General features: G+C 44.9%; 1 protein-coding gene across 1 annotated transcript in view; it reads right to left on the bottom strand.

The window, feature by feature from the left end:
• Positions 1-23331, bottom strand: part of adamts17 (ADAM metallopeptidase with thrombospondin type 1 motif, 17) — a 179157-nt gene that overhangs the window by 28843 nt on the left and 126983 nt on the right. Inside the window, exons 16-18 of the mRNA XM_055661163.1 lie at positions 10984-11064; positions 5465-5622; positions 389-548 (exon numbers count right to left, since the gene is read on the bottom strand). Of these exons, the coding sequence (XP_055517138.1) occupies positions 389-548; positions 5465-5622; positions 10984-11064 (399 nt within the window). The remainder of the gene's footprint in view (positions 1-388; positions 549-5464; positions 5623-10983; positions 11065-23331) is intronic.

Genomic DNA, 23331 nt, shown 5'->3' with positions numbered 1-23331 from the left:
AAAATTATCCAATTTTTGGTACCCTTTTACAACCCTATCCCCGTTCCCCTCCCCTTTCTCCCCCACACCCACCTGGACTTGTATGGAGGAAGACTGGCTGGGCTACTCAACAGAGAACATGTATTCCTTCTCCAAATTCCCCCACGTTTCTTCTCAAGTTACACGCCACCCAATTCTCTCCTCTTTTGCAAACTCCCCCATTCATAATCTCTGAACCATCCAGTCCACACACGCATCCCATCACACTTCTCCAATAAAAACAATGCATAAAGATACAATCCAATGTAATAGAGCAAATCAGACAGTATTATCCAAGTACAACTAGAATTTGGGAATATCATTGATCACCCTTGACGGCCCATGGCAAATGCAAAATTATTGACTATACCTCCTCCACATTGCACACTGCAGTTCCCCCAGCCAATGTTTGTCCACAAGTAAAGAGGTTCCAGTGGTTTGTGCATCACGTTGCTATCTTCAGTTGACTTGTTCACCGGGATTGTGTATTCATAGTGGATGCCATAGCTTTTATCATGGAATAACAGCACCTATTTTGCAAAATAACAGGCATTTGTCATAAAGAAAGTTATAACAGCATTTTAACATTCTGTAGAATAATTCTGTAAATTGGAGAGTTATATTATTGAAATTGTTATCAATACCATAGGCTTTTAAAAAAAATCAAAAACTAGACTTACACAATCAATCCTTTTATTTGTAGGCAAAAAGAGAATTCAGGTGACACTATTGGGTGCTGTACATCAATTTAGTTTAGTTTAGAGATACAAAGCAGAAACAGGCGCTTCAGCCCACAGAGTCCACACCGACCAGTGATCCCCTTACACCAACATCACCCTACACTCACTACGGCCCATTAACCTACAAACCTGTACGTCTTTGGAGTGTGGGAGGAAACCGGAGTACCCGGAGAAAAACCACGCGGGTCATGGAGAGAACGTACAAATTCCGCATAGACAGCACCAGGATTGAACTCGGGTCTCAGGCGCAGTAAGGCAGCAGCTCTACCACTTCGCCACCGTGTCACCTCTTAGTAATTTAGTTTTTAGAGATGCTCATTCACAGTATTGACAGCGACTGTCACAAAAAAAACACTGATCAAAATTAATATTTCTGGCATTTTTATTCTGCCCTTAAATTATCAATCAGTGGTAACAACAGTAAGCACTTGTTTTGCTTTAGGATTAAAATCATCTTAAAAATGTAAATCCCATGGAGTGCACGGTGATGGATTTCACGCAAGGTGCCTAGGAATTGGAGGTCAGGCAACTGAGATGTTTGCAGTGACGTTATTGAGAAAATGCCATTCTTTGGCAAAGTCATCCATCTTTTTGACGACATAATTTAAAAGAAAACACCCTTCAGTGGGAGCTACATGTGTAAAACAACTTTAGTTAGTTGCTTTCGTTGGTTTGCAGGTACTATCCCAATGTTTAAGCAGTTACTCTCGCAATGTTTAAGAAACATTTAGACAGGTACATGGATTTGGTAGGTTTAGATGGATATGGGCCAAGCACAGGCAGGTGGGACTAGTGTAGATGGGGCATGTTGGTCAACATGGGCAAGTTGGGCCGTAGTGCCTGTTTCCATGCTGCATGGATCTATGACTTCCCCTAACAATGGACAATTAAACTAATCTTGTTGATGTAAAAGCAACTGGGTGCTATTGGTAACTTCAATGATTTCAGCACCAAGGCTGCGCTAATTTTGATTCTCAGGATGTATCAGCTTAACCCTCGTCAGCTGAACTTTACATGCTTTGATTGGTGCCAGCCAGTTTAGACTCAGACTGATATGCAGGATGGGAAGGGGTCCAGGTGTTCTCAATTTTTATCTTAAATTGATAACATGTATAGTGGTTTTGCAAACTAACCTTAAATGCATCATTTATATTGGGCTGCTGCAAAAGGATTGTAAAACAGTATACATAATGTTGCAAGATGGTCATCCTGTTAATTGATGATTGGTCGAACTGTTGAGCCTTGGGGAAACTGTTTGGTTCCTAGGGCACATGGTTGCTCTTGTTAGCTTCCTTTCTTTCTTATACAATGTACGAGCTGTTGTATTATTGGGTATGGGGAATGCCTGTTATGTATGGGGTTAATCAATATCTGTAATTGGGCTATTGAGAGACCACCCCCATGTGGTTCGGCCCCTCGAGGTCCCGGGACATATAAAAGTCTGCGATCACGAGGCTTCTGGAAGAGCGCTCGGGACTGTGTGAACATCTTCAGTGCCTCTGTCTGAGCGAGGCCTAGAGGGCTTGAACAGGCAGACGTGAGGATTGAACCCACGGTGGGATAGGTACAGTCTGCACTGTAACGCGCTTTTGGTAAAATGAAATTTAGTTGTTTCAAGTGCTTGATTCAGTGTTTTTACTGAAACTAGATGGGAGGGAAGCTTAGGAACGAGCAATTATCATGTTGGATGCGTAAGTGGATACAGAGATCAATGGTTGGCATGGACTGAGAGGCTTGTTTCCACAATTTGCTTATCTCACCAGGGACTAACTCTACTGAACGTTTTTCCTTCCATTATTTATTATGTAAAAGAATATGTGTGTTATGATTGTGTTTATAATTTGTTTGGTTGTTTTGTTGTTTGTCTTTTGCACAAAAGTCCGCGAGCATTGCCACTTTCATTTCACTGCACATCTCGTATGTGTATGTGACAAATAAACTTGACTTGACTTGACAATGTATCTCTAAACTAAAACTAAACTACAGCATGCTGGCTCCATTTTAACATGCTACCTGCCTTTGTGACCCCACACTGCAGCCCAGGACATTGCATTTGCCCTTCATTCCCCTCGAGATATTGAAATAGCTACGTTTTAAATTATTTATTCTCAGAATGTGTCTGTCACTGAGAAGCTGCAGTATGGTGTCCACATCTACTTGCACTTGTGAACCTGAGAAAGCTACTGCTTGAAACTGCTGCCGTCAGTCAGTGAGGACTATTTCTGCTGGAAATCCCTAATAATGCAGTTAAAATCCATGATCTTTTACTTCAAAGCAATATATCAGTTTTTAAAAAAGCAAAGCCATGCACGCGCCGGAAATCCTCCACAGATCAGGCACCATCTGTGTAAAACCAAGGCGATGTCTCAGATCTGAGGACAGGTCGCCAACCTGAAGTGTTAACTCCACGGATGCTGCCTGACCTGCTGAGGATTTCAAGCGTTCCTTGTTTGTCAGCCCTTAAACACCTGTTGTGACTCACCTCCTCCGCAATCTTGGCCTGCAGGGCATGAACTTGCGTGTCAGATTTGAAATTAAACATCACACACATCCTCAGACAGTAATTGCTAGGAGATACTGGTGATTCTGTATAAAAAGAACCACTTACTCTGCTCCAGCGAGCTCCCAGGGACTGTATAAAATCAATTAAAAGCTCATGGCATTTTAACTCGTAAGCAATCTTAACATAAATTGGTCGATGACCTCTAATTCCAAGGTCTAAGAAATTGTTTCCATTTAGATATTTCTGTCCATGGTTAATGATAAAAAAAGATGTAGCTGACAGTGCACAATGGATACAACAACTGAATTAACCCGTTAATGCCCCTGTCCCACTTAGGAAACCGGAACGGAAACCTCTGGAGACTTTGCGACCCACCCAAGGTTTCCGTGCGGTTCCCGGAGGTTTTTGTCCGTCTCCCTACCTGCAACCTCCGGGAACCACCTGCAACCTCCGGGAACCACACGGAAACCTTGGGTGGGGCGCAAAGTCTCCAGAGGGTTTTGTTCAGGTTTCCTAAGTGGGACAGGGGCATTTACAGATTTTGCTCTTGGGGCAGAGGGAATCAAGAGCATTTGGGGGAAAAGCCAGAACGGGGTACTGATTTTGGATGATCAGCCATGATCATGAGTGGTGCTGGCTTGAAGGGCTGAATGGTCTACTCCTGCACCTGTTTTCTATGTTTCTATGTATTTTAACCTATAATAATATGCATCAACCTGCTACTGATAACAGCAGCTTAAAAATGTGAAGCTTAAAGGTATTGCATGAAGTAATAACTTAAACCTGTACCTTCAAAGACTGGAGGGCATAACTTAGAGAGGGGCAAAGATTAAAGATGCTGAGTGGAGCAAGTTTGTTTACACAGAGGGAGGTGAGTGGCTTGAAGTACTGCCAGAGGGTGGTAGCTGAGGCAGATGTTGGTATTTAAGAGGCTTTTCGATAGGCACATGCATATGTAGGGAATGGAGGGATATGGATTGTGTTAAGGCAGATAAGAGTTGGTCATTGCATCATGTTCAGGACAGACATTGTAGGCCTAATGGCCTTTTTCCTTCGAGTACTGTTCTATGTTAAAGCTATTTCTTAATGTTCCTAATCCTGAAACTAAACTCAACTCAACTCAAGAAGGGGTCTGAAGAAGGGTCCCGGCCCGAATTGTCACCCATCCTTTTTGGATACAGGTAATGCTACCAGCTCTCAGGAAGTCTGGCAGCACCTCCACACTGTTGACACTTACGCCCTGTGAAATAATCAAAGAACCTTGGGGCAACTGGGGAAGGGGATGAACTGCAGCTTTGCCAACTCTTCTTAAATCCCAGCAAGAAATGTCTCGAGAGTACAGAGACTAAAAAGCAACTTTAAAACTGAATGTTATTTCCTGAACCAATCTGTTCCCTGGCAGAATGTCACTACTCCTTTCTTCTCTCAATGTCCAGTACGGTTCAGAACACCAATGGGCGATCGTTTTGCTGAACAACCTTTGCTCAGTCCGCTTTGACCTACCTGATCTCCCGGTTGCCAAACACTCTAACTCCCCTTCCCATTCCCACACTGACCTTTCTGTTCTGGGCCTTCTCTATTGTCAGAGTGGGGCCAAACGCAAATTGGAGGATCGGCATCTCATATTTCGCTTGGGCAGCTTATACCCCAGCGGTGTTGACTATCGATTTCTCTAACTTCTTAACCCTTGCATCCCCTCCCTCTCCATCCCACCCCACCCAAGTCGTACTAGCTTCAAAGTCGTCATGTTGAGCCTGTTTGACTATACTCGTTCCCACCTAGACCACAGCTAACAATGGCCTGTTTCCTTTATCATCGTTACTTTTTTTTGCATGTCTTTCATTCATTTGTCCTATATCTCTACATCACCGTCTATATCCCTCGTTTCCCTTTCCCCTGACTCTCGATCTGAAGAAGGGTCTCGCCTCGAAACATCACCTATTCCCTTTCTTCGGAGGTGCTGTCTGAACTGCTGAGTTACTCCAGCTTTTTGTGTCGATCACCGATGAATTAATATTCTCATCACGTCAGGGAAATCTTGTCAAATTAGTCACTGCTGAAATAACGTGGTTTCCACCTGTGTGAGATCCCGACATTAAGATGCAACAAAATAAGTCACGAGCTGTAACGATATCCCAAATTTAGGGATGATCCACTGGGATCTCAGCATTCCGAATGCAATGACAGAGAGCTAGAAAGCTACCATTAAGTGAAGCGGTGTTTTGGTCGGTCCCTTGGCAGACATCTTCTCCCACAGACCCCGCCTCACATAATGCACTGTGGTCCCGGCCATTGGAAATTCGCCAGGCAGCTCGATCTTCCAGTCGCTGTTGATGGATTGTTTTGTGGAGTCTTTTAAAGCTGGTGAAAGAAAGACAACAAACTGGTTTACTCCTCAGACATTTTGTGGCCAAATATCTTTTTCTTCTTTTGAGATAAATCAGCACATAGCTGCATAGAAATAATGGGTGAGAATGGTCATCTCCCAAAGCTATCATTCAAAACAATTAGAATAACTAACGTGTGTGTGCGTGTGTGTGCGTGTGTGTGTGTGTGTGTGTCCGTGTGTGTGTGTGTGTGTGTGTGTGTGTGTGTGTGTGTGTGTGTGGGGAATTAAGGTGTGTGTGTGTGTTGTGTGGGGAATTAAGGTGTGTGTATGTGGAATGTGTGTGTGTGCTCTTTGTGTGTGTGGAGGTAGGTTTATGTGCATATGGGGTGTGTGTATGTGTATTTGGAGTGTTTGGGTGTGAGTGTATGGTGTCTGTAGGTATAGAGTGTGTGTGTGTGTGTATGTTTTTGTGTGTGTGCGTATGCATGTGTGCTGTGTGTACTTGTGTGTGTAGTATATGTACAATTATGTGAGGTGTGTGTGTGTAGTATATGTACAATTATGTGAGGTGTGTGTGTAATGTATGTGCAAGTGTGTGGGGTGTGTGTGTGTGTGTGTGTATGGTCTGTGTGTGTGACACGTGTGGGGATTATTGTTAGCCTCGTGCTTCTGGTTTCTCAGCGGCTATGATGCAGATGATGAAACCAGGAGCAGGCCAGTGCCTCGCAGTTGTTTGAGGTCACCATCTGGTTGTTCTGTAAAACAGCCAGTTGGCCACGGCTCCAGACAGCCAGACACCCTCAAGACACGAGGCTATCAGATGGCCTGGTTAATACTGTTCACCAAATCCATCAAGGAGGCTATGAATTCAGTATTGCTTATCCTATTTGTACAGTTTGGCCTATAGAGCATGTCCCATAATCTCTCTATTAACACATTACACAAACAAAGAAACACAATGACTTGTCCTTGCCCCCATTAAGCCATTTAGCCTCATGCTCAGAGATATTCTTGGTTCTTGGTTTCTTGGTCTTCCAAAATATTCCAAATGGAATTTAAACTGGTGTTCTGCTCACTCTGCCCCATCCTCTCTCCATTAAAAATGATCTCTTTCTCAGTTCTAACTTCCAGTCCCAGAATTCATGTTATATTAGCTATTTCTCTTTCCACAGATGCTGCTTGAGCAATTCCCACCTTTTTAAGTGAAATCACTGGCTTCACCGATTGCGAAGCACTTTGAGTCATGAAACGTGCTAAAAAAAATGCAAGCTCTTTTCTATCCACCTGTGTTATTGAATGTGAGCACCTTTGGAACTTAAATGCTTTCTAAATTCTTCATCACTTCCAGTTGAAATGAGCCTTGCTCCCAAATCTTTCAATGCAAACTACATTCCATAGACACAAAGTGCTGGAGTAACTTAGCTGGTCAGGCAGCTAAGAGCCTGGAGAACATAGATAGGTGACTTGTCGAAACAAATTAAAAGATGTGTATGGGGACAAAAGGAACTGCAGATGCTGGAATCTTCAGCAAAAGGCAAAGTGCCGGAGGAAATCAGTGGGTTAGACAGCGTGTGGACTGAATGGTTAGGTGACGTTTTACCATTAGTTCTTCAGATTAATTTAAATTTCAGACTGAATTAAACCATCTGCAGTTCTTTGTGTCCCCGTAAACACCTTATAATCTGTTGATGTCTTCCCACTGACACATAGAGACAGTCTTTATATCATCGAACAGATTCTTGCTTTTGCATTCATCATTCTGAGAGGCACCCCATTTAAATTCTTGTCGGAAGGAACTGCAGATGCATTTTACACCAAAATAGTAAATTTTGTAATTGTAATTGATTTTATTAGCCTAGTATGAAAACAAAATAAGTATGTAAATCATACAAGGAATTTGATTTGCCATATAGTCATACCAAAAAAGCAACAACACACCCAACCACATAAAAATGTAACATAAACATCCATCACAGCGGCTCCTCCACATTCCTCACTGTGATGGGAGGAAATAAAGTCTTATCTTCTTTTCTCCATGATTACGGAGCAAAGGCAGGAACGTGGGGTTGAGAGGGAAAAACAGATCAGCCATGATCCAATGGCAGAGCAGTCTCGATGGCCCGAATAGCCTAATTCTGCTCCAATGTCTTATGATCACAACCCTACCTCAGCATCGTCAGATGTGAAATAGCCATTGTGTTTATCATGGTCGTCTCCTGTTGCTAACTGAATGCCAGGCGGGACAGCTGCTGTTTGAAGGACCATTATTAACACAATGGCCATCTCGCTACTGACGATGCTGCAGGTCACGCTAAATGCTCAAAAAAGGGTCTGAAGAAGAGTCCTGATCCAAAACGTTGTCTGTCCACTTCACTACACAGATGCTGCCTGAACTGCTGAGTTCCTCCAGCACTTTGTTATTTTGCTCAAGGTGTCAACCCACAGAGATGAACAGCTCATTGCAATGTTGAAACAAGGACTGCACATGCTGGTTCACTAAAACAAACCTTGCAATAGTTCAGGTAACTGACATCTTCACAAGTCACCGGTTTAGCTAGAGTTCTTCTTGCAGCTATCCGGCGGTAAACAGAGACATATTACCAACTTCATGCCCACTTTCATTCTCTAATCCGCTTTTGCCATTTATGTCTGCTGCACTCAAATCTCCAATACTTTAACGCCAGCTTTAATCTTGGAGACTGCGCATGATGTATAAATTAGAGCAATTTGCCCCTTAACTGAGACTCAATGACAAAAATAATTGTGGCTTAATCTGAGTATTAATATAATCAACTCTAGTTTATTGCCAGGTGCAATTGGAATAGAGGCTGAAATTAGTGTCCATTGCATGAACGTCAGCGAACTAACTGCCTCATCTCAGCTCTCCATCAGCTGGTGAGCCAGTTATAATACTCAGAAGGAATTAGCAGCCAGACTGTGCTCTGCGTGCTCCAGCATTTCCCCAAACCACCACGGTATTCGCGGCACCACTGCTCGGCTTGTGGTCTTACAGATCACACTGCACTCTTCACGTGCCCTTGGGCTTAATACTGAGATGGATTCACAATCAAATTTGGACCAGTGATTCAATTAGAATACTTCTTATTCCCCCATCATAGTTGAAAGCTTTGCTTAGGTTCATTGCCCTGGAGAAGGTGCAGCGAAGATTCATCAGGATGATGCCTGGGATGGAATGTTTCGGCAGTTAAGTGAGATTGGGTAACTTGGTTTGTTTTCAAAAGTCCATAAATTCTAGGAACAGAATTAGGCCATTCAGCCCATCAAGTCTACTCTGCCATTCAATCATGGCTGATCTATCTTTCCCTCTCAACTCCATCCTCCCACCTTCTCCCCATTAACCTTTGACACCCGTACTAATCAAGAATCTATCAATCCCTGCCTTAAAAATATCCATTGACTTGGCCTCGACAGCCGTCTGTGGCAATGAATTCCACAGATTCACCAACTGCTTATCTCCTTTCTTTTGGAACTCCTTTTATTCTGAGGCTCTGGCCTCTGGTCCTAGACTCTCCTACTAGTCTAAACATCCACACAGCCTAGAGCATTCACTATTAGGTAAGTTTCAATGAGGTCCCGCCTCGTCCTTCTAAACTCTAGCGAGTACAGGCCCAGTGCCTTCAAACGCTCATCATATGTTAATCCAATCATTCCTGGGGTCGGGAATCAGAAACAAAGCTTTGTGATTTGCTCAAGATTCCAGCATTAATTGTATCTCTATTTCTCTAATGTGTTGGATGGCTCATTATTTTCTGAGATTTTAAGCACTAGACAATGCCTGCAGTCATTACTCTTCTTTGCTCAGAGACAAGGATAAATCCTCTAGTCCACAAACAGAAATCAGGAATTCAGTGCCAGTGTAATCTGACAGTCATCTGCCCTCATGCTCCTGCTCCCAGCTTTCTGTCTGTGTGGCAGATTAAATATAAAAGGTTTTACATTTGCAGCACGTGACAACAAATACGAGGAATTAGATCAGTCACTTCTTCAGAAGACTTGTATAATCCCACTGACATTACTCTAATTGGTTTCCATGCTGGGAAAATTAGCATTCTGGTGCAACAAGCTAGAACGATCTTCACTCACTATAGAACAGAAAGGGCTTGCATTTAGAAAGCAAATGTTGTAATATGAGGATATTACAGAGTGTTTCAGAGAAGGGCTTTGAAAGTGGGACATACACACCATAATGGTTAATGAGCATGCAACACGCTCCCACAAGTTGCAATGATATAGAGAACTTTAGCGACATTGGTGAATGCCTCCAAATTGTCCTGGAGTATGAACCTTGGTTTTTGTGCTCAAGTCACAGAATGGGATTTGAACCCAGATCTTATCGACATGGTAGCTGCTATGGGGCACAGTGTGAAGAGGTGTGCCGACTCGAAACAGCATCTGTCCATTTCCTTCCACGAATTCTGCCTGGCCTGCTGAGATCAAGATGTGAGCGTCTACATTCCCTTGAGTCCCCACAGCACTCTTGTATTCAGTCAACCTTTGGGATGTGCAGAAAGAAGTTGCAGTGCCCGACAGCACGCTTGCTCTCCTGCCCATCGTGCAATGTGTGTTTGTTGGCCCGGACACATATGTCTACCAGTTGGCTCAGGGTATTGGTTGGAAAAGGTTTAGAGGGATATGGGGCTAACGCAGGCAAACGGCACTAGCATAGATGGGTTGGCATGGACGAGTTGGGCTGAAGGGCCTGTTCCTGACACTCTGACTCTATGAGGTTGTGACCCCTGTGTGGAACTCATGTACAGCAGATGTGGTGCCTAGGACTGCATCATTGATCAGAAGTCTTCAGTTAAAGTGGGAGTGACAGAAAACATATGAAATGATGTTCTTATTTTTCTCCATTGAATGGCAGAGTAGACTTGACGGGCCGAATGGCGTAATTCTGCTCCTAGGACCCATGAATTTGTGAAGTGCTTGGAGGAACTCTGCGGGTCAGGCAGCATCTGTGGAGAGAATGGACAGATGATTTCTGGTCGGGACCCTTCTTCAGACTGATTCTTCTCCCAATCCAAAAAGTTGTCTATCCATTCCCTCCACAGATGATGCCTGACCCACTGAGCTTCTCGTGCACTTTGCATTTCACTTTAGGGCAGGTATTGCTGAGGCCTTACTCTGGCATAATGAATCACTAGAGCACAGAGCACACAGTAAATGCAGCCAGGAACAACACAGCAGGTGACCAAGCCAGTCCAACTCTCTGCTGGCTAATGTACATAGATAGTTATTCACACACGCTTTCCTTCTGTGAATTCCACTCAGTCACACCTTTACACTCAAAACATCGATTGCACAGGTTTCATTTTTTTTGACAAACATCACTCCCCAAATTTCCAGAGAGACGGAGAATCGTGGTTCATTACCTAGGAAGCTGTGCGCTGGTTTCTCCTCCACCACCCGAATCCTCCTGGCACCAACAGGGATAACAGCAGCTTCAACATAACCTGCAGCAATGAAGGTTCAATCAGTTAGCAGGGACCTTCAAAAACATTTGCTTCTTATCCTAGCCATTTACTCTCCATTGGGGCGATGAAGGGGCGGGTACAGCGGCGCAGGGGTAGAGTCGCTGCTTAACTCTACCAGGTTCAATCCTGACTATGGGCGATGTCTGTATGGAGTTTATACATTCTCTCCGTGACCGCGTGGGTTTTCTCCGGGTGCTCCAGTTTCCTCCCACATTCCAAAGGCATACAGGTTTGCAGATTAAATGGCTTCAGTAAACAGTAAATTATTCCTAGTGTGTAGTATAGTGCTAGTGTACGGGGTAATCTCTGGTCGGTGTGTGCTGAAGGGCCTGTTTCCACGTTGTATCTTTAACCTGTTCAGTGCCACCCCTGAGTGTACTCAGGTCATGGTCAATGATGAAAAAAATCTTGGCAGTGAACAGGTTAAAGTCTAAATCTTTATTGACTCTTCTGTCTCCGCTTCCAACGGAGCATTGTTAACCTTTATTAGTCTCTTTGTTTCTACATACTTATAAAAGTTCACTATCTGTTTTAATATCTCTTGCAAGCTTCCGCTCATTATTATTTCCCTTCATCTATTTTCTTATTGGTCTTTGCTGGTTAATATTCTCCCGGTGCATAAACCTGCAGTTAACCTTTGCAATCCAATCAGTTTTTTATTTGGAACAATGACTCATACAGTAATCCAGTGATGATTATCTCTGGGCATTACTTTAAACCATAGCTTCCAAACCTGATCAGAAGAAGCTGTAATGTATAGATAGATGCAACGTGATCAATGACAACTGGATCCATCTGATTCCTCGGTAGACAAAAGTGCTGGAGAAACTCAGCGGGTGCAGCAGCATCTATGGAGCGAAGGAAATAGGCAACGTTTCGGGCCAAAACCCTTCTTCAGTCTTAAACACTCCACCTGATTCCTCTTCTGGTTTCTGAAGGCAACCTTTACCCTGGCACTGTGCATGGCAGTAAGAAAGTGTCCATCCAATTGATCATGTTGTAGGAGGAACTGCAGACGCTGGTTTAAACCATTGATAAGACACAAAAAACTGGAGTAACTCAGCGGGTCGGACAGCATCTCTGGCGAAAAGGAATATATGCTTGTATCTGAAGAAGGGTCTCGACTTAAAACATCACATATTCCTTTTCTCCAGAGATGCTGCCTGACCCGGTGATTTACTCCAGTTTTTCGTGTCTATCACTGGTTATGCTGTTCCCCCTCTGCACTCTTCTTCATTCATCCATCCTGAATAGTCTACAGTATCAATATACCCTGGGGGAGATTGCTCAGGTTCCCCACAGTATCCATGTTGTACAACAGAGAATCATGGTTCATGACCTAGCAAGCTGTGCTATTGTTGACCAACTGCTTGGACATATGCCCCAATGACTTCTTACTTGGCTTCAGACTTTAGATTTTAGACTTTAGAGATACAAAGCGGAAACAAACACCAGGGTCCACGTGACCTGTGATCATCCCTACTTGCAGGTTCTAACTGCACTAAGACTATCCTGCACACTAGGGGCAAGGTGCACTATAATCCTGTAAGTCTTTGGAGTGTGGGAGGAAACCAGAGCACCCGGAGAAAACAGGGAGAAGGTACAAACTTTGCGTGCCAAATGTATTCATTGGTAACAACTAGCTGCGTTATTGTCATGAAGGAAAGGCACCAGGCCAATTTAGCATCCAAATGATTAGCTCACCCAATGTGATCTAACCTTCCAGACCAGCAAAGCCCTGCTGGACCTTGTGAAAAGATTGGCTAAAGTTCATGCAGACAACATCTATCCCACTGCCCTCTTGTCAATCCACTTGGTCATCTCTTCAAAAAGCTCAAATCAAATTCACAAGATACTATTCCCCATGCACAAAGCCATGCTGGCTATTCCTAATCAGTCCTTGCCATCCAAATGCAGGCAGATCCTGTCCCTTCAAATTTTCTCCAGTAACTTACCCATCATTGATGTTGGGCTGATGGGTCTTGTCAAGGTTAAGCCAAGGTTCACATCGTGGATTCATATTGCAATAATACTTCACACTGACAACCTCCTTCCCCCTCAGTGATTTGGCCTTGTCATACAGTCAGAAAACGTGACATTTTCCACATCAGGGAACTGCTCTTTCCAAACACAATCAATTCTCGCGGTTGGTTTGTGAATAACCCAAATATGAAATGCATAGTGAACAGCTTGGATGGTGATATACAACTTTGAACTCACCAGCTAATTTTCCATCAGAGCAGACATATAATGAACTAAACAATAGATTCACACCATCGCCCCTTAAACTTAAAATATCACTCACAGTCATCTGTCCTTCGCTCACTAAGTCAGGTACGCCAGTGGTGCAGTAGTTCCAAAAATCCTGAAATTGTTTTGTTTTCAGTTTAGTTTAGAGATACTTCAGCCCACTGAGTCCGCACGGACCGTTGATCCCCGCACACTAACACTACCCTGCACACACTAGGGACATGTTTTACATTGACACCAAGCCAATTAACCTACCAACCTGTACGTCTTTGGAGTGTGGGAGGAAACTGAAGATCTTGGAGAAAACCCATGCGGTTACGGAGAGAACGTACAAACCGTGCACAGATTGCACCCATAGTGGGAATCGAACCTGGGTCTCTGGCACTGTAAGGCAGTGCCTCTATCGCCACGCCACCGTGCCACTAAAATTGCTTTAAAAATTGCTGAGAATTCAGCAACTCGGGACTGAATGCTCATCTGTTGATATTAATTTCATCAGGTGCCATCATCAGACCAGCCTTAACCCAAATCACATTCCATTCTTCAAATCAGTTGAACAAGAAGTTCATTACTCGATGGAGCTGGAGATACCATTCACTGAGTGGAAATAATTATTTGGAACGGGCTCCTGTGAAGGGATAATTAAATTTTGAGCACAACCTAAGTGTTAACTTCTTGTCATCATAAGTGGTAGACTCTTCACCACAGTAGAAGCAGATTAAAAGGGAAACTCAGCGAGACTAGATCATTTCTTGAACTGAGAGGACTGGTGCTTGTGTGAGGAATGAACAGAATAGGTCTACATTCCCTTACATTAAGAAGAACAAAACTCTCAGAGGGCTTGATCTTGATGATTGCAAAATGGATTTTTTGGTTGATCTGAACCAAGCTCAGAGGTAGTCAGTCACTGAAATGTTTTAATTCAGAGGGTGTTGCATATTCAGTTTAGTTTAGAGATACAGTGCGGAAACAGGCCCTTCGGCCCACCGAGTACGTACCGACCAGCTATCCCCGCACACTAACACTTCCGTACACACACTAGGGACAATTTACACTTACACCAAGCCAATTAACCTACAAACCTGTACGTCTTTGGAGCGTGGAAGGTAATCGAATATCTCAGAGAAAACCCACGCAGTCATGGGGAGAACGTACAAACTCCGTACAGTAGTCGGGATCAAACACGGGTCTCCAGCGCTGCAAGTGCTGCAAGGCAGCAACTCTACCACTGTGGTGTGACCATGTTGCCCTTCAGTAGTTCAGTGGTTGAGCACATTCAATACCAAGATGGATGGAAAATCAACGAATAGAGCTGTGGAGTTCGTGGGGAGCAGGACATGACAATCGCACATGACAATCCTGAATTTTGAGGCGGACTCAAAATGTCTTACGATGCGGAACATTATTCCAGCTTTTATTTCTTGTTATGTTTGGTCGATAAGACTGCTGAATTAAAGTGAGTGAGTCCTGTGTGCCCTTATTCATAATTAATATGGGTTCTCAGTTGACGTCAATATAAAGGCTCATTTCGCTGTCAGGTAAGTCTGTAAAACATCAATTACTCTGTTTCCAAGGATTTATACTGTAACATGTAAGCAAATATGTCAGCACTGTCTTAATGTGTCTGGCTCCAGCTACTTGTTCATTATATCTCCATTCATCTTAATGTTTCGTTAGGTTGGTCACTGGCGATTTGAGCAGGATTACACATTCTGGATCAATTTAAAATCAATTCTCAGTGTTTCCGTTTGCAGCAGGAACACATTTGTGCATCTCAGAGGATAACCCAGATTTTGAAATGTTATAGAATGATCCTGCAGAAACAAGTTTGCCTTTTTGCCATGAATTCAAGCAGTCCCTTTAAAGTGCTTTCTCTTTTTGTAGACCTGTGGACGGAGTGTGATTTGCCTCCATTCTTGTCCTGTGGGTTCCCAGGTTACTGGTGTGGCCAAAGTATTTATGAAGGAACTACAGATGCTGGTAAATCGAAGATACACAAAAATGCTGGAAAAACTCAGCGGATGCAGCAGCATCTATGGAGCGAAGGAAATAGGCAACGCTTCGAGCCGAAACGTTGCCTATTTCCTTCGCTCCATAGATGCTTCTGCACCCGCTGAGTTTCTCCAGCATTTTTGTCTAGCTATTGGTGTGGCCATTGTGGGAACCACAGACTCTCACAGTAAGGGCAGGAGATGTCTGGTATATTGGTGGATATTTTGCTCCTCCTGCTGTTTCTGCATGATGGGTTTTGGCATTCTCAATGCCACCCTTTCCTCAGACTCCTTTGGAGTCAGAAGAAGAATCCCAACTCAAAACATCACCTACCCATGTCTGCCAGCGATGCTGCCTGACCCACTGAGTTATTCCAACAATTTGTCCCTCTTTTTTTAAACCACCACATGCAGATCCTTCTTTCTACTGTAATTACTACATTTGGATTTGTCGCTTTTCTCGAATGATGATTATGGTGTCTCTAAGGTCCTCAAAGCATTCTATTTATCTCCGTCATAGGAGATGAGGTTGTACACTTGTGACTGAAGTTCATCTCTGCCAAGTTTTATAATTTAAGCATGGAGAACATATGCTCCTGACGTCTTTAAGATTTATTTAGTTTTAGAGATACAGCGCCGAAACAGGGCCTTCGGCGCAATGTGACCGCAACGAACAGCGATCCCCGCACACTAACACTATCCTACACACACTAGGGACAATTTACAATTTCACCAAGCCAATTCACCTACAAGCCTGGATGTCTTTGGAGTGTGGGAGGAAACCAGAGCACCCGGAGTAAACCCATGAGGTCACAGGGAGAATGTACAAACTCCGAACAGGATTGAACCCAGGTCTCTGGTGCTGTAAAGCAGCAAATCTACCGCTGTGCCACCACGCCACCCTGTGATGTTTCAGTTGGCCTGTCAGACTTTTTGTTAGCATGGGTTGGTGGCAAGGCTTCACTCCAGAATAGTTTGCTAAAGGATGGAGTCAAGAACATTCACGTGAACGACAGGTTATGGCAGGAATGGTCTTCAACTAGCTCCATCCAGGAGTTGCTGGCTGTCCTATCCTTGATAAGCTCACCATCATTCTTGGCTCTCAGTGGAATTCTTGGCGCTCACTAATTCTGCAGGGGAGTTGTTCAGAGGCTGGAATAGCTCAACGCCCCACCCTCTCTCCTGTATCTTCCTGCCCCGAGCTCCCCTTCACTTGCTCCTTCTCCAGTCTTCCCCTCTTCACTTGAATTATCTCTGCACATCCTCCTCACTCTCCAGACACAGAGAAGCCTTGGGGATGAGTTTGTTTGACTTCAGCAGTTGAAACCTCAGGTAAGTTTTCAGTCTGTGTCTGAGATGATGGAAATCTGAGGGAGAGCCTGAGATGTCTGTCTGGGGTGTAAACCACCTCTCTTTCTAATCGTCCCCTCCAGCGGTGAAAGCCAAATGAAAATAAATGCAACAAATTCCATCGGCAATTGAACTCTTCACAAACCCATGTCACGGTGAGTGAGCTTTGAGGAGGGATCGGTCCCTGTATCTCGAATGAACTGTTTTCCAGGTTTCCATCTTGGAAATAGGCCCAAATGAGTGGCAATAACCGATCATTGGTAAGCAGAGAACACTTCTATAAGGCAATTTATTTGGCTTTTTGTTGAAGTAAATGATTACCACCCAGAGAATACTGACTCCCGGCACTATTTCTGCACTTTGTTTGAAGTTGTATTTTATGTTTAACACTGCCAGTACATTCTTCCCACGCAAGGATAGAGACAGCTGGTATCTTTGTTCAAATCCATGAAGGTGATGGAATAAGTTGAGAAGGGTGTTTATAAAAAAGCATAATGATATCCTCCTGCTTATAAATAGTGGGGAACTTATTTGAGAAAAGGAAGGGAAAAGATATTGAACAAATAAATTACATCATTTGATGTTTTTATACAAGATTAATGCTCATGGGATGTTAGATGGGCGAGTTCCCGGATGGAGGATCGGTTAGTGGACAGAGAAAGTAGGAATAAAAAGACTGTTCTCATATTAGGGGAGACAAAAATGCTGGAGAAACTCAGCGGGTGAGGCAGCATCTATGGAGCGAAGGAAATATTGGCAGGTTATCACTGATGAGGTTCCTCAAGATCAGCTTTTGTGTCTCAATCATTTATGCTGTATCAATGACACAGGAGTAAATCGACTGTAAAGTGTCCAATGATAGACACATAAAAAGCTGGAGTAACTCAGCGGGACAGGCAGCATCTCTGGAGATGACGTTTCGGGTCAAGACCCTACTTCAGATGTTTCAGTCTCGACCCGAAACATCACCCATTCCTTCTCTCCAGAGATGCTGCTGAGAAACTCCAGCTTTTTTGTGTATATCTTCCATTTAAACCAGCATCTGCAGTTCCTTATTACACGTATAAAGTATCCAGGATTGCCGATGACGTATAGTTAGGTAGGAAATAAAAAATGAGGAGGATGTACAGAATTCACTAAATGAAACGGACAGGTTTAGTGAGTGGGCTAAAATGTGGGGAATGAGGAGAAGTGTGACATCCACTTTGACAGAATAGAATATGGAAAGAATTATTCAGCTGAAAATTGATTTTCCCTGGATGAAACGTGAGAACGTGCATCACTCAATGGGCAAATGTATGTATTAAGGTACTATAATATAATCTGGTTAGACATATACAGACTACTACAGTAGTTCCAGTACAGAGAGGAAACTTGCATCTGTAAGATGAGAGAAGCTTCAAAACCTCTTGGTGCATCAGTTATTAATGACTGCAAGGGCTAGGATTTCTCACATAGCTTGTTCTTCCTACAGATGCCCCGTAGAAAGCATGCATCACATTGAGATGCATCACAGCATGGTTTGGGAACAGCTTCATCCAAGACAGCAAGAAATTGCAGAGGATTGTGGACGCAGCCCAGACCATCACACAAGCCAACCTCCCTTCCATTGACTCCAATTGCACCTCATGCTGCCTCGGCAAGGTCAGCAACATAATCAAGAATGAGTCACATCTTGAAAGAGTCACACCTCTTCTCCCATCAGGCAAGATGTACAGAAGTGTGAAAACGCACACCTCCAGATTCAGGGACAGTGTCTTCCCAGCTTTTATCAGGCAACTGAATCATCCTACCAGCAACCTGAGAGCAGTGCTAAGTTACTATTGAAACTCATTGGAGACCCTCAGACTATCTTTAATTTTACTTCGGAGTCACGTGAGTGACTACGTGAAGAACCCACCCAGCGCGCAGGCGCGGCATTACGTCAGCAGTGCAACAGCGGCAGCAGCTGGAGCCAGGCTCTCCAGCTGCAGCATAAAGACGAGACCTCAGGTAAGTGCCTTTTTTGTTACAGAGTCGCGCTAGAGAGAATAATGGCCTCTCGCAAGCGACCAGCCAGGAGGACTGCCTGCCCTACTCCACCCGAGGACGGGTCCATAGCGGGACGGCAGCCTCTCGCAGCGGAGGAGCTTTTTCAACGCTCCCGCTCACCCGACACCGAGAGCCGCCCCCAGTGCTGCAGATCTCAACGCCCCGCACAGGGAGGAAGGCGACACAGAAAACCGACCGGCCGGTGTCCTCCGATGAATCGGAGGAACGGGAACACTCTCCCCCACCGAAAAGGGGAGACGCTCGGATAAGCTGCATGAGGCAGCTCCTCGAGCGTATGATTAATGAGGAGATGCGGCATCTCCCAGGAGGACGGGCTTTGGCCTCCTCCTCTCCACACCCTTCTGTACCCTCTATGTTCGAGGGCAGTAAGGGAGGCCAGGACTGGGCTGGCCTATCCCAAGGGCAGGCGGAGGATATCGTCAGCATGCCGGGCGTGTGCCGGAAGAAGAGCTACTGGGGTGTAGTGGGCCGATATGCGGCACCACCAACAACTGGGATGGTGTTGCCACCCAGAATGGCGGCAACTATAAACAGGCTGTCCAACAACCCGCTGCAGGACAAGGCTGTCCAGCAGGCCCTTGACAACTACATCGCGCCCGAAAACTGCGAGGCGCTGAGGGTCAAGACGGTAAATGGGCAGATCTGGAACCAGCTGGGGCAGCACATAAGGGCTCAGGAGGTCAAAATGCAGCGAGTCCTGAAGCTCCACTCAGCAGCCGTCACCGCCTTTGCTCGGTCCGTTGGGGATGAAGACCTGACCATACCCCAGCAGGATGCCCTCGCACTGATGTGCAGCACCACGTATGAGCTAAACAACCTACGGCGGGACAACATCAGGCCTGCCCTCAACCCAACATATGCCGGCCTCTGTAAAGCTCCAGCGCCCGAACGACAGGCGCTGCTATTTGGTGCGGATCTGGCCAAAAGGCTCAAGGAGTTGGAAGAGGCGGCAAAACCAGTAGGCCTCATGAGGGCAGGGCCAGGACCGAGCAGGGCGAAGACACCCAGTTGGCCGCACGCCTCGGCAGCCACCAGCAGATACCGAGCTGGTGAAAGCCTGGTGACCGCCTCCCACTACCCCCAGTGCTCTTTTTTAGAGCGGGGCCCAGGGCGGAGCCGTGGGAAGATGCGCCGCCCCACCGCAGCACCAACACGGACAACCTTGGGCCAGACCCACCGGAAACGACCCCACAAGTGAACATGGAGGTAGGTGGGTCTGGTTCCTGTCAACATACACAAACAAAGGGTGTAGTATTAACAGGGGGACGTTTGAGGTTCTTCAAGCATGTTTGGTGCTCCCTTACTAACAATCAGTTTATACTCAACAGTATTAGTGGATACAAGATTGAGTTCAAACCAGGCGTAGAACCGCCAGTTCAGCACATGCCCCAAAGGGTGTTCCTTCCCTCGGCAGTTGAGAAGGTAGAAGGACAAGCTGAACTTGATCGGCTCGTGGCTAAAGGCATCATAGAAATGACCACACACGAGCCGCAAGAATTTGTATCAAATATTTTTCTCAAAACCAAAAAAGATGGTGGATGTCGCATTATTATTGATCTGACATCACTCAATCAGTCTGTTGAGTATCAACATTTCAAAATGGAGACATTTGTCACTGCCAGACAACTGATCTCCAAGGGATACTACATGGCAAGCATAGATATCAAAGATGCTTACTATTTGGTACCCATTCATAAAGATTACTTTAAATATCTGAAATTTATCTGGAGGGGCCAGCTATGGCAGTACCGAGCTTTGCCCAATGGTTTAACGACAGCTCCCAGACTATTTACGAAAATTCTTAAAGTGGCCATGAAGAAATTGAGAGAACTAAAACATTTAGTAGTGGCCTATCTGGACGATGTTCTCATATTAGGAAGAACACGGGAACAAGCTGTCGCAGGAGTGTTAGCCACTAAACAACTCCTTGAAACTTTGGGTTTTATCCTTCACCCAGATAAATCAATATTGGAGCCTACTACTAACATGGATTGCTTAGGCTTCACTATTGACACGATTCACATGACTATCACTCTGCCCAGAAACAAAACAGTTTCACTCATTGAAGCTTGTAGCCATTTAATTGCTACACCGCAACCTAGAATACGGCATGTAGCCAGAGTTATTGGCTCTATAGTAGCAGCATTTCCGGCTGCCCAACATGGGCCCTTGCATTATCAAAATCTACAAAGAGCAAGGACTCATGCATTACGCCTTCATAGGGGGCATTATGATCGCAAAATGGATTTACCCGCTGAAGCCAAATCAGAACTTCAGTGGTGGGTTGACAATATTTGGCACAGTCACAGTCCTATCACCGTAACCAATCCTAACATAACCATTGCAACGGATGCCAGTGCTTTAGGCTGGGGAGCTACTAACTCCATAGACAGCACAGGTGGCAGATGGACTAACTCAGAGGCATCGCTACTACAATCACTGGGCATTAACTTTTTGGAAATGCTCGCCGCCTTTTATGGGCTAAAAGCATATGCATCTGGTATGCGGCACGTGCATGTTAGAATTATGATCGACAACACTACGGCAGTATCTTTATCCAGCACATGGGTGGCATTAAATCAGTATCATGCGACAAATTAACTGCTATAATCTGGCAATGGTGTGTCGAGAGACATATTTGGCTATCAGCTGCCTATTTACCAGGCAAGCTAAATTTAGTGGCGGACACCAGGTCACGAAAATTCAACGACAACATCGAATGGATGTTGGACCCAAAATTATTTGCTAAAATTATCAAGCAATATGGTACGCCAGATATAGATTTGTTTGCGTCTAGGTTAAATCACCAACTACCCATGTATGTGGCTTGGGAACCAGACCCAGAGGCAGCAGCGGTAGATGCCTTCACGCTGGACTGGGGAAATTTCTTTTTCTATGCTTTCCCTCCCTTCTGCCTCATCAGTCGGGTACTCCAGAAAATTCAGGCAGACTCAGCCTCTGGCATTCTGGTCGTGCCCGACTGGCCTACCCAACCATGGTTCTCAATGTTCCACGACATGGTGGTAGAGACACCAATGGTCCTTCAACACCACCCCCAATTATTGACTCACCCGGTAACTGGCATTAGCCATCCATGCCACCAAAAATTGAAACTCCTGGTTTCCAGATTTTGAACAGGCCTTACCGGGGATTGGGGTTATCAGACAGAACAATCACCACCATGTCGGCATCCCTGCGAGTTTCCACCAAGAAACAGTACCTGACCTTCATCAGGAAATGGGAACAGTACTGTCTGGACGCAGGGACATCCTACAAGACGACTTCGATCTCGGATGTGCTGGAGTTCCTGGCCCACCTGCACCATGATCTCAAGATGAGCTACAGTGCCATCAATACGGCTCGGAGCGCACTGTCCGCATACCTCATGCCGATAGAACAGCATAGTGTGGGATCCCACCCTCTAGTCATCAGACTCCTTAAGGGGATCTTTAATACCAAACCCCCTACACCTAGATACACTCACATGTGGGATGTGAGTGTAGTTCTCACACACCTTCGAGGTTGGCCTCCGGTGGGATCCCTGAGCCTGGAACAGGCCACTTACAAAACCCTCATGCTCATGGCGCTTGTCTCAGCTCAAAGGGTTCAGTCGCTCCATCAGCTAAATCTGAACTACATGGTGACCACCCCAGATACCATTACTTTCACCATGCCGGGGTTGGTAAAACAAAGTAGACCAGGTACATCAAACTCCCCGTTGATCTTCCGGGCTTACCCTCCAGAACCTAGGCTGTGTGTGGTGACCCACCTTCACCATTATCTAGACACAACCCAAACGCTAAGAGGGAGAGAGAAAGCCTTATGGGTTAGCCACAGAAAGCCTTTTGGACGGGTAACCAGCCAAACATTATCCAGATGGTTGAAACAGGTCCTCAGCATGGCAGGGATTAACACAAATGTTTTTAAATCCCATTCAACCAGGGCAGCGTCCACCTCAGCGGCGGATAGGATGCAGGTTCCCCTCGACCACATCCTCAGAGCAGCGGGATGGTCAAGGGAATCGACATTCCAACGATTTTACAACAAACCGCTGATGGAACAGGACGTCTTTGCGGATACCGTTTTAAAAACCGCAAAGTTATGATTTAAAGCCCATGGGAGCTATTTTGTTTTTTGTTATAGTTAATAAATATTTCTTTTATAACTAAACAAACTTGTTGGTCTCTAGCTACCACTTCCTCCCTCGATGATCTTTCGGCAGTGAGTGATATAACTGTTACACGGTTTGAAATCACAGACCTTTGAAGTCTTCACGTAGTCACTCACGTGACTCCGAAGTAAAATAGTAAGATTAAACGAGTACTTACCAGTACGAAGTTTGATCTGTATTTTATGAGGAGTTACGATGAGGGATTACGTGCCCTCCGCTCCCACCCTCATTATATAGATCAAATTCGGACTAATGTCTCGTTGGTCTTCACTATCTTTACTTCAACTAGTGTCTATCTGTGATTCCACACCGCTGCTTGGAAGTATGCCGCGCCTGCGCGCTGGGTGGGTTCTTCACGTAATCCCTCATCGTAACTCCTCATAAAATACAGATCAAACTTCGTACTGGTAAGTACTCGTTTAATCTTACTAT

The sequence above is a fragment of the Leucoraja erinacea genome, chromosome 33, assembly GCF_028641065.1.
Source record: "Leucoraja erinacea ecotype New England chromosome 33, Leri_hhj_1, whole genome shotgun sequence".
Classification (NCBI taxonomy): Eukaryota; Metazoa; Chordata; class Chondrichthyes; order Rajiformes; family Rajidae; genus Leucoraja; species Leucoraja erinaceus.
The sequence above is the reverse complement of the archived record's forward strand: the minus strand, read 5'-3'. Positions and strand labels throughout refer to the sequence as shown.